Raw genomic sequence first — 12,575 nt, forward strand, 5'->3', positions numbered from 1 at the left:
TACTTTCCGAATTCACTGTACTTCCATTCAGTTTTTCAACGTGTACCGGGGGACGTTCAGACCTGCTTGTGAGGCCTGTGGGCATCAGAGAAAAACGTGTTCGTAAGAGTCTCACCTTTCCACAGAGGGGTCATACCAGGTTGTAAATCAAACTGTTTCGGACGCTCCAGACTGAAGTTGGCAGATCGGCTGTACCGACTTCAGACGAGTCCCAAGACGCTTGTGGGGGTCGTAGAGCAAAACGGAGAACACCAGCGTGTTCACTTTTTTCCTTAGAGGGTCATAATAGTCAATGGTAGATGAACTTGTGAGAAGAGCACATTTTGGGATGTCTCATGGTCTGACAATCGGCGCTCTAGCCCTGGCACCTTTCACTGCACATTCAAAAGTGCGACATCAGTGGATATGGTGCAAAAAAACCATCTAACTTAAACTGACAGATTTTTATGTGGATTTATTTATTATGCTATTTATATTTACGCGGGGGCATGGACATCAACTGTTGGCTTGACAGCCGCCGGACTCTGGTTCGAGTCCCGGTCAGGGCTTCCTCCCGAATTCACTACAATAAACACACCAACTCAGACCATTGGTTAACAATAAAATCATTAATTATTTTTCTAGTCAAATTCTATTCCCCTAAAAGTTGCTGAATATCTGTATACATTATACTGAGAAAGGCAGGTGATCCATTCAGAGACCCAGGTCAGGCCTGGTTGTGTTAGAACCTCTCCCCAGGTACTAAGGCCCGTCCTGGGTGTGTTTCAGCAGGGCTGCCTGGTTGGCTCGCTGGCCTGGGTGATGTGTTCATAATTAAGACATAATGAAGGAAAGAAACTTTGGAGATCCTGTTAAGGCTTTAGATCTCCCTGGCCTCATCCTAATTTGATAAGCAGACAAACGCATGCAACTCAAATCTTAGCACAAATTTCCCATTGAGATCAACGGTCGATTTAAATGTGAAGTAGTTTCATTCGTGCGTTTCTCAAATTTGGATTCAGTCTTTAAATTACTCAGAACCAGAGGGGCCATTGTCACATCAACAACAATCAACATAATGCCCGGTTTCACATTGCCCCCAAATCGGCTTTAGGGGTGCAATGCAATCTGCCATGATCTACCTAAGAGTGATCTGGCTCTGTGCTTTCCCTACTATTATATAACCCAGAAACAGGACACAGTGGAGGGAGGATAGAGGGATGGTGGACGAAAGATGGAGGGTGTAGGATGGAGGGAGGATGGGAAGAGAGCCCTCTGCCTGCCCTGCCGTCCTCCCTCTGATGCCCCTGGCTGTCACGATACAATGCTCAACATAGATGGGCAGTAACGGGCCGTTGCTCGCACTATGCCAGGAGGACTTTGCAGAGAGGCAGAAAGAGAGAGAGGCACATGACTCAGCCCTATTTGAACTGGAAGCGACCCAAACAGCATCAAGGGTGAGCAAGGTCACGCTCTCAGGTCTCTCTCTGATTTTCTCTGTCCATCTCTTGATACTAAGTAAGGATGGATAACTACACAGCCACAGTCTGTCTACTAATGTATTCTCACATGTCCATCTGATAGGGTCAAAGTGTCACATGATTCTTAGAACAGTTTCCTCATAGGGCTCCCGAGTGGCGCAGCAGTCTAAGGCACTGCATATCAGTGCTTGAGGCATCACTACAGACACCCTGGTTCAATTCCAGGCAATATCACAGCACAATTGGCCCAGCATTGCCCGGGTTTGGCCAGTCACCGTAAATAAGAATTTTTTCTTAACTGGCATGCCTTGTTAAATAAATAAAAATACAAAAAAATCATAATAATTGAAATAAAGAAATAGGAGCAAGGATTTGTCAGATTGAACCATAATGCTAGACAGTAAGGTGAAATACACCAGGACAGAACCCCAACTAAACTAGACTTGATTTAACCAATGGCATCAACTGTGCAAAGACTGGAGAAAACATCAACAGCGATTACTATGAAATGCTCTTTGAGTTTCAGGGTATGTTATGGTTACGATGTGATGTGCATGTTGTGTGTGCAATTTATCTGCGACGTGCCCACCTCGGAGTTCTCTATAACTAGCCGGTTCAACCAACCAGATGACCACTTGTGCCCTATAGAACACAGTGAGTCATAACAAACTGAAGCAGGCTTTAACCCAAAGGTGATTCATACATGATTCATGTTTTATGTGGGCCACCCCTAGCCTACTGTAGCACTGGGACGAACCAACTAGTCAGTCAGCACAGCAGGGACATCCATACAGTCTATTTCTAGATCAACCATTCAGGTTACATTACTCAAGCAACACAACCAGGCATTTCACAGAGAAAGAATATTGAAATATACCAAGCATTGATTACCCTGAAATAAGAACTCCTCCCTCTGCAACTGGGTCCAAGACTTCCTGACTGGCCGACCCCAGGTAGGCAACAACACCTCCACCACGTTGATCCTCAACACCGGGGCCTCCACAGGGGTGTGTGCTCAGCCCCCTGTTCATCCATGACTGTGGCTACGCACGACTCCAGCACAATCATCAAGTTTGCTGACGTCACGACAGTGGTAGGTCTGATTACCAACAACACCAACGAGACAACCTACAGGGACAACGTTAGCGCCCCGCTGAAGTGGTGACAGGAAAATAACCTCTCAACGTCAAAAAACAAAACAAAAAAAGCAGCTGATCACTACAAGATAAAGAAGAGGGAGGAACCCCTCATCCATGGGGCAACAGTGGAGAGAGTCAAAAGATTCAAGTTCCTTGGTGTGCACATCAATGAGGACCTGAATTGATCCCACCACACAGACATCAGGGTGAAGAAAGTGCAACAGCACCTCAAACCACAGGCGGCTGAAGAAATTTGGCATGGCCTCTAAGACCCTCACAAACTTCTACAGATGCACTATTGAGAGCATTATGTTGGGCTACATCACCGCATGGTACGGCAACTGCACCACTCTCAACCGCAAGGTTCTCCAGAGGGTGGTGCAGTCAGCCCAATGCGTCACCGGGGGCACGCTGCCCTCCATTTACAGCACTCGGTGTCAAAGGAAGGCCAAGAAGCTCATTAAAAAGGACCTCAGCCACCCGAGCCACACTCTGTTCACTCTGCTACCATCTAGTAGAGACGGTACAAGTGCATCAGAGCCGGGACCAGGAGACTGTGAAGCAGCTTCTATCATTTGGCCATCAGACTGTTGAACAGCACATCACTAGCCAGCTACCTGCCCGGTACTCATCCCTGCACCTTGAGACTAATGCTCCATATATATACAGTTATTGAATGCTAGTCACTTCCTATTCTGTTTATATACTGTTTACACAATGTGTATGCATATACTGTATTCTGGACATAGCTCATCCTAATATACCTAATGCTGTACATACTATTTTCAAAAGTATATACTGTCTATAAATAACACACCAGTTATTTATATTCTAGATTCTCACTCTAATATATCTACTTTGGATTGTTATTCATTTCAGATTTTTTGGAATTCTACTGCACTGTTGGAGCTAGTAACTTAAGCATTTCGATGCACCTGATAACACCTGCAAATGTGTACTGACCAATAAACGTTGATTTGAATACTGAAATATACCAAGCACAGATTCTACTGAATTTCTGAAATATACAAAGTATTGATACTACCGAAAAACGGACATGTACCAATCATTGATTCTACTGAAATACTGATATATACAAAGCATTGATTCTACTGAAATATAGAAAGCATTGATTCTACTGAGAAAAAACAAACATGTAATAACGGGTAGACCACGGGTCTGGAACATAACCATAGATGAAGATACAACAGAGAAGTTGGTAGCCTATATTCTGTACTCCCTTACCACATAGACTGGCCTGTTGTTGCAGGTGGGTGACAGTTGTTCTAGCTATGGGGCAGCTCCTCGTACTGTGTAAGTAATGGTGAGTCACTTTCACAGTGAAGGCCAATGCAACACAACACGAACTGGACTCAAGTCAATATGCCATGGTAAATCAACCGCCCCGGCCCAGGCTGGTAAGCTCTTATAAACAATGGATGACAACGTCGGGTCGGGTCATAGGGTATACAGTATAAATATGTAAAGAAAGACAGTGGCGCAATATATGTCCCCATAAGGGTTGAATTACGCACGAGATACCGTTTATGTTATGAGCGCCACATCAACAACCAACGGTTTATGTGTTTGTCATTAGCCTACCTTCTTTTTGGTGTTGCAGTGGCAGCACACGGTCCACAGGTATTTAAGGGTCCTCCAAAGGAGAATGATGAAGAGACCCCCGAAAAACGTCACCATAGAGGAGGCGAGGAATGCCCACCACATGCGTTGGCCATTATTGTCGCAGGGCACGTCTGGCGAGAAGGGGATGATCACGTCCATCTTGGATATAGAGATCGAGGAGTCCTGATTTTTATTATGATAGATATTTCTACTCATCATAGAGTTGCCGCTTCCATGGAGAACGGTGGCATCCGGCTCAGCTAGCATCTAGGAGCCTTGGAGAGCCTGTGCCAGCGTCCCCAGCCCCACTCACCAGCCATATTGCTTGAAACAAAAATACCCCCCTTCGCGTTCTATATTATTGTCACCCGCACTTAACTGTTTATTGCAATCTAGTTCAGATTTCCGCTACAGTGGAAAACGCCGCACGCACAAACTGGAGCGAAATAGCGGGTCGGTGTCCATTCGCGAGAAGCATTTAAATCCGCAGTAATGATGAACATTGAGCGTTTTTCATTTGTAGGGGTTTTCCAAGTCTTTCAGGACAAATGCCATGGCAAAGATGGTCTCATCTAGCAGGCATCGAGGCTGCCAATGTTTCAGATTATGATAGGCGCAGCGACATTAAACCAAGGCTGTTTTCTTCAACCACCTTCTGTCCGGTCTCTCAAGCCGTCTTCCGTCCAGTGATTCCGTCGATTAACCGCGGACAATCGATTTCACTTTTCTAAACGTCAATTTAATCGATAGCCTATATGGTTTTCGAATGGCTGAATATATTTCAAGTCCCCAAACGGTTGCCACGATGCGAAAACACAAAATACATAATCTAACGGTGTTTCCACTAAATTCAGCAAACAATGATAAGCTCTCGGGTAAATGTTGTCTTCCGCCACTGTTCCTCTGCTCCCGCTCAGGCTGATTGCGCCTGTCAGATCCGCTCGCTTCAGAGAACCGTAGAGAGATGAACAGGTAGGAGGGGCGGGGCGTTGCTCTAATAATAAAGATGGGAATAAAGAGCGCAGTAATACGGCGCGGATATTTATACGAAGTGCCAAGCAGCCCCTTGTCTCAGTCAGTACTTAGGCAACAGCCTACATTTGCGTTCTTTCCGTGTAATGTAATTGTGTTTAAAATGACGCATGTCTCTGAGCTGCATATGTGACTGTCGTGCTGCGCTCTGCCTCTGTTCATTTGAGCAGCAGCCCACTATAACTCTCCTACTCTGATGCAACAGCAGCTTCGGCGTGAAATGCCAAGGCTTCCATTTTAAGACCATTATTAGCTTGGCCACAGATGATTCCATCGAGCGCCTGGAACACAGCAGTTGTCCCCATTTTTATTCTCAGAACTGAATCCGATAGGAATTCCCTTGCTACACAGCCACTGACACTATGATGAAGATGTTCTCTTATTCTCTGCGATCTGTAAATGATATTGGCTTATTTTCATCTGCATTTGAAGGAGGCTCCTTCAATCATTCACCAACAACAGGTATTTCCATTGCCAAAGACCTTATTCTGCCCCCAGTCAATTAGTCTTTAGATTCTGAAGACAATTAGACACAGGATAAGACAGGAACCTGTGCATCAATAGCCTATGGAAGGACATGGCTGTGTCCCAGGACAGGATGTCACAGAGGGCATGGGAATCCACAGCTGGGACTGGAACCAGAGATGTCAACATTCCAGGGCAAGTGCACTAGGCCTACCATGTGTCATAAAGGTCCAGACCTCTTGGCTACACTGTTTTAACACCTCCCTTATTATCTCTGTCCTTTGATGAGTTTTCACCAGGTTATTCACTAACTACACTGTTAAACTTGTCTCAGATCAGTGTTGATGAAACCAAGGATACGCATATCAAATATATCTCACTAAATCAACAGTTTCAGGGAGATGTGTAGCCTACTTGTTAAGGTGACAGCTAAGCCAACAAAATTACTATATCCATGTTATATTAATGGTTAATCACGTAATTAATGAATCCACTCATTCACCCATCCCACCATTCCATAATTTATTCATCCCTCCTCATTCATTCCTTCTTTCATTCATTTGTTAATTCGTTCATTCATTTGTTAATTCATTCATTCATACACTCCATGTTTTTCTTGGCGTCTGAGAGTATGTTGGTCTTAGTTAAGGTGGTCGTTACTAGGACACAGGATCTCCTGGTCAGACCATTTATATTTAGAATGTAAACATACATCCAGTTTAACTGAGGTGTAAAGAAGATATACTGTGGAGTCAGTGGGAGCTATATGCTGCTGATTTACAGTGTTAGGAAGATTATTCCCTCAACCGAAATAGCTGTCATAACCAAATCTGCACTCTGGTGGATGGGCTTTGAAAGGCGAGCCTATTGGAGGAATATAGCTTTGATGTATGTCTTTATAAGCAGTTTGATTTCATTGTAAATGGAGACAAAATGCCACAAATCAGTGTTAATGATCTTCTGTAGTGTAGTGCCACTAAGGAGGAAGGTGTATAGGGTTGTACTGCTGAAAGTAGCAACCCTTTCACTTGCCACATCTTTACTGAACTCTTGTCTCTTTAAAGACATTGAATCTTTGTCAAATCAAATTCCATATCAATTAATTAAATGTTAAACCTCTTATTTTTGATTCAGTGTTTTGTACTGTTATACTTGAAATGAGCCCAACGTGTCTTGCCGAACTATACTAATCAGTATTAATGTTACAGATGTATACATGGGTTTATTTAGTGCTTTAAATGATATACTGATGTTACACTCGATAGTAACCTATGAGAGGTTATGAAATCAACTTCTGCTGTTCTCTCTCAGTATAGTACTGCTTGAAGACATGCTAGTTGTCCTCCTGCTGGACATTTAAAGAACTGCAAGATTAAGTCAATATAGCGTCAACACATCATGAATCACTATTCCAACATGGCAAGGGAAACCCAGTCTGATCAAAGCATTGTTGATTTGCTGGTATATGTTGACTTTTTTACTGCACCTGGATTTTATAATGGTCTGGTCTGCATTTATGGTCTACTAATTATCAGACTACAGCCGCTGTATGACTAGAGGGCCAAGAGTTTTTCATAGCCCAGTCACGTGTTTAGGGAAAACTCCTGTCCCTAAATAGTAAATTGTCCATAGTGTTCAGTGTGTTTATTAGTGGACAGGCCATAGGATCCTGGACTGATCATGTACCAGGAAAGCATGTGTGTCACGGCTGGCCAGCTGTCATGGCAAGGTGCCAGCTGAGGAGTCAGTTCCTGTAGGGCCCAGAGAGATGAGGAAGGGTAGAGCCACCCAGCTTAGCCCTGGGACATATTCATTTGGGCATTTTGCAACAGAAAACAATAACAATCTTTTCTTATTGGACAAGTTCAGCTGGTCCTTCCCTGTCTGTGTGTTGTCTTCCGTTTAGTGCCTAATGAATATGACCCAACCCAGTGTGGACCAGTGAAGAGATGAAGGGTTCACCATCAGCCAGGTGATAATCCTACAGGCCATTTCGAAAGAGTGGGACTGGAAGTCATCAGTTACGTCCCCAAATAGCACCGTATTTCCTATAAAGTGCACTACTTTTGGAGAGAGCCTTATGGGCCCTGGTCAAAAGTAGTGCACTAAAGGGAATCGGGTGCCATTTTAGATGGAACCATCATGATAGAAGACCTTTCAATCATGGGGTGCTGAAAACTTAACCGGATAGAAAGACGAAAATACATATATACATTACCTCTCACCATGGCAACGTGGTTGGAGGGAATGTTAAGCTGAGAAAGGCTGCGGCTTGGGCCAGGGCTGACAACAACAAAGATCACTGGCTGTAAGACGTGAGTTCTCAAGTTAAGATGAGCTGTCAGCAGCTGTCTTGAAACAGACACCACAGAAGGCAGGCATAAGCAGCCTAACCTTTTCTAAAACAGGCAAGACAGGAGGGGACTTGGAGGACAAGGTGGTACAGAATACACATCAGGAACTTTGTCATTCTTCCTCCTTAAAGTCCTGTCTCAACCCTGTAGTTGTAAAACGTTACCCTACCTCCTACCCTACATTTTTATGATATGTAACATCCTTGTCAGTGAGCATTTCTCCTTTAAGATAATCCATCCACCTGACAAGTGTGGTATATCAAGAAGCTGATTAAGTCAGTCTGTAATGAATCCCTTTTGTGAAAAAAAGTCTCCCAGTCCCTGAAAAACATCCCCACAGCATGATGCTACCACCACCATGCTTCACCATAGGGATGGTGCCAGGTTTCCTCCAGACGTGACACTTGGCATTCAGGCCAAAGAGTTCAATCTTGGTTTCATCAAACCAGAGAATCTTATTTTTCATGGTCTGAGTCCTTTAGGCAAACTCCAAGAGGGCTGTCATGTGCCTTTTACTGAAGAATGGCTTCCGTCTGGCCACTCTACCATAAAGTCCTGATTGGTCGATTGCTGCAGAGATAGTTGAGAATCTTCCAGAAGGACATCTCCACAGAGGAACTTTGGAACTCTGCCAGAGTGATCATCGGGTTCCTGGTCACCTCCCTGACCAAGGCCCTTCTCCCCGATTGCTCAGTTTGGCCAGCTCTAAGAGTCTTGGTGGTTCCAAACTTCTTCCACCTAAGAATGATGGAGGCCACTGTGTTCTTGGGGACATTCAATGCTGCAGAAATGTTTTTGTACCCTTACCCAGATCTGTGCCTTGACACAATCCTGTCTCAGTGGTTTGAGGACAATTTCTTTGATCTCATGGCTTGGTTTTTGCTCTGACATGCACTGTCAACTGTGGGACCTTATATAGACAGGTGTGTGTCATTCCAAATCATGTTCAATCAATTGAATTTACCACAGGTGGACTCCAATATTATAATTTCTGGGGATGTGTCCTCTGGATTGGCTGTGCATTCTCATCAAGCTGCCAGTCCATCCAAGTGCTGAAGCTGTCCTTTTGGTAACTGTGTGGTATCTGGTTGGGTACCTTTTCAATACAAAATGGACAATAAATATCTACTCTGTTTTGAGACAAAGGGGAGGGTTCAAAAGTATTTAAGTAGAAGAAAATATGATTTTCCTGTGTCTCATATGTTTCCACACTATTAGTTTTGAATAATACTCTGAAATTGTGACAATTAGGATACTGCCCTTTTAGTGCAAGACCTGTTAGAAAAGACCACCTTACATTTCTGCCTGTTTTGGTAGGATGGAGTTTTGGCCTGCATGGTGACATCACCAGGCAGTAAATTAGACCAATAAGAATGACTTTCAAACAGCTAATTTTCAGTTTTCCCCTCCCCACTCAGACAACTCCTGAAAAATTCTAGCTTGAGCAATTGCTCTTAGCTAAGAAGCCATTTTGGTTTATTTTTTAATTGAAAACAATCACAGTATGGTACGTCACTGTTACCCAGAAAATATTTTATATTGAGATAACAGCTGCATTGGACCTTTAAATGGTCTAAATTCTAATATTTCCTAGCACTGAATGAAACAAGGTTGCTAACTAACTCATTCAAGGACAGGGAGAGAGTGAAAGAGACGAATAACTGGGGACTCAGACTTGCAGAGATAATCAGCTATCAAGTCAGGGAGATCTCCCCTGGTGGGTGTATCCTTCAAACAGTATGCATGACGGCAGTTTGGTTGTTAGCCAATATCAAAGCTTGCTTGCAAGAGCTGGGTTCTCCCAATTGACTGTTGTGCAGTCACATTGCTAAAATCTTTATACATTTGTGAAATGTTGAACATTGGTTTCTAGCTCTCTGGTTTCTAGTCTCATGTCTTCTATTGAAAATGACTGGTTGCTGATAGTCTCACCATTGTCGCCAAGTGTGAGTCCCCACTAAAGAGTCTGACACAGAAGCCATGTCGTCGTGATACAGAAAAAGACTTTTATTCTCATGTTAATGTCTCAACATTTGATACAAATCATTATTTTTAATAAAGAAAACCGCAATCAGAATAGTACCTGGCAGCTAGTCGTTCCTCCTAAAAATAAAACCATGTTACGTGGCATCCCTCTTCTAATTTTAAACCATCTCAATCTACTCAGAAAATGGGTTACATTACAATTTTACTTACTATGCCTAATCATATAGCCCAATAGTCAAACTTCATGTCCGATTTTCATTTGATAAACTGTGCAAGAAATCCCTTTTTCATTGAGAATGCAACTAAGGAGGAGCAATCTGTCAGTTGTTTTCTAATCAAGGTTATTAAAGAATAAAAAGGCCATCAATGAAATGTAAGGAACTAAACGTGATACATTTAAAATGTGAATTAGTTAAAGTAAAAATTATAATATAGTACCTATTTATAAAGTCTACTGGGAAACAGCTATTTGTTTTAAGGTCCACAGAATAACAAGTGCAAAACAGAAGTAAAAAGATAAAACTGACGTACTGGATTTTGGCACAACATTAGGATACAGGAGAATGGGGTTCAAGGATGACAGAAGAATGAGGGACAATGGCAATATTTTTGTGCCTCTTGGATAAAAAAAAAGAAATTAAATAATGAAAAAACCTAACATTTCAACGGATTTAAGGAAGAGAAAAAAAGTATTTTCTTTAAGAAAGATTTTCCCCTGCACATTTGCTCCATGGTGTCTTTCTGGTTTGTGAGTACATTTAAAAAGTGACTGACAACAAACCACAAAACAAGACGAAAATAAAACCGTTAAAAAAACATGCTAATACCTGCTAAGACATGACTTAACTGTTTGAACTTCCCTAGGCCTGAGACCTAGTTAAAATACATCTAATATAAGATCTCAGATGCATCTGCATACTGTACATACAGGTACTCAAGTGCCTGTGAGTTTGTATGTATACTCCTACACACATATATTTGTTATATTCTATAGCATCTTTAAATATGTGACCAAGAGATGGCATGTGATAGAGACACAGTGGTCTGTCTAGCCCTGGAGTGCATTCTGAGGTGGTCGCCCTCACAACCTTACCATTGTCATATGCTCTGTACTGCCCCGCCCCAAAACAAGCCCGAGCATTGCAGATCTATAGTGTTTATTTGCAGATCTTTAGTGTTAACACTTAACATTGTAAGTGGATCTATAGTGATAACACTATGGTGTTTGCAGATTTAGTGTTAACACTATGGTGTTTACAGATCTGAAGGTACCAGATAGGTGTAAACAACATGGTGATGGCTCCACCTAGCCTTCCAATGGGCAATGGGGAGGTTCTACCTCCATATTGCTTCTACTTATCCTGTTCCATTAGATCTGAATGGGTAAGGGCTGGGGGTCTGTTTTTGGACCAAGTCTACGACAGAAGGCACTTCTGATAGGCCTGTAAACTGTCCACTCACATACAGTGACCATAGAAACATAACGAGTAGAACAGACACCATTCGCTACTGCCATGTCTGATTCAAGGCCTTTTCTTTCTTATAGAAACACAATTGAATTGATTGATACACTGTTGCGCACATAGAAGTTTGGTCTGCAGCAAGAATTGATTGACCGATCCAAAAATCGACTTTCGGATTACATTTTCTTTTTTTTTTTACAGATAAGACAAATGTCGCTTGGAGAGCTTTATATCTGTTCTGCAGGTTTAGTTTCTATGGCGTCAACTTCAAAACATCAAAATCCATGTTTCAATCCAACCAACAAAGTCATTAGTTTATCAATAATATAACTATCACTCGTACACAAACTCTCATACACAAACGCATACATTATTATTCCACATTATTAGTTGTCAGTCATTGAACGTGGTGTGTAAAACAGGTTGATGTCATTTGGTACACAGGTTTGTTTGGGGCCGATTCTGGGTCAGGGTTCTTTACTTCATCTGGGGGGGGTGTAATGCACATTCAAGCAGAACATTTAACACCAATACTCAAGACTCGTTTTTTAAAAACTGTAAACAGATGCATACAACGCAACATTACAAAAACACAACCATAAAACCCTTAAGGAAGACCGAATTAACTTTAACATCAACTGTCAGTGCTACCAACCTGCTCCAGAATACACAAAAAAATAAGAGGCTCCGGTTAAGGTACGAATCAACATCATAATATAACTATATAACAAAAATATCACTAGTTTACATGTGTAATAGCTCACTGTAGTGTACCTATTGGTATAGTGTGGAAGGTTTTTTAGTGTTTGTTGTGAGTGGAGATGAGGCGCAGTGACGCAGGCTGCAGTGGTGGCCTCCACCCCCTAGGAGCAGCCAAGGGGAGTCCACAGGACCTTACTCTGTTCCTGATCAACTATTGTCATGATCTGAGTGCAAATGTAGGGAAGAGTGCCGCCCTGGACAATACCTGTAAAGATATAGCAGACAAACGGTTAATAAGGTAGGAAGATGCCACACACAAAAAGAAAAGCCGCACACTTAAGCTGTCTTCAT

The 12,575-nt window shown here is 42.6% G+C and overlaps 2 protein-coding genes across 12 annotated transcripts in view; both read right to left on the bottom strand.

Annotated features, from left to right (window-relative positions):
• Positions 1 to 5,220, bottom strand: part of kcnma1a (potassium large conductance calcium-activated channel, subfamily M, alpha member 1a) — a 308,219-nt gene extending 302,999 nt beyond the window's left edge. For all 9 annotated transcript variants that reach the window (XM_042325120.1, XM_042325106.1, XM_042325095.1 and 6 more), the window contains exon 1: positions 4,202 to 5,220. In XM_042325120.1, the coding sequence (XP_042181054.1) occupies positions 4,202 to 4,489 (288 nt within the window). In that variant the 5' untranslated portion in view covers positions 4,490 to 5,220. The remainder of the gene's footprint in view (positions 1 to 4,201) is intronic.
• A 4,836-nt stretch (positions 5,221 to 10,056) lies between these two features.
• Positions 10,057 to 12,575, bottom strand: part of dlg5a (discs, large homolog 5a (Drosophila)) — a 64,785-nt gene continuing 62,266 nt past the window's right edge. For all 3 annotated transcript variants that reach the window (XM_042325162.1, XM_042325171.1, XM_042325154.1), the window contains exon 34: positions 10,057 to 12,489. In XM_042325162.1, the coding sequence (XP_042181096.1) occupies positions 12,386 to 12,489 (104 nt within the window). In that variant the 3' untranslated portion in view covers positions 10,057 to 12,385. The remainder of the gene's footprint in view (positions 12,490 to 12,575) is intronic.

Source organism: Oncorhynchus tshawytscha, linkage group LG01 (genome assembly GCF_018296145.1).
Source record: "Oncorhynchus tshawytscha isolate Ot180627B linkage group LG01, Otsh_v2.0, whole genome shotgun sequence".
Taxonomy (NCBI): Eukaryota; Metazoa; Chordata; class Actinopteri; order Salmoniformes; family Salmonidae; genus Oncorhynchus; species Oncorhynchus tshawytscha.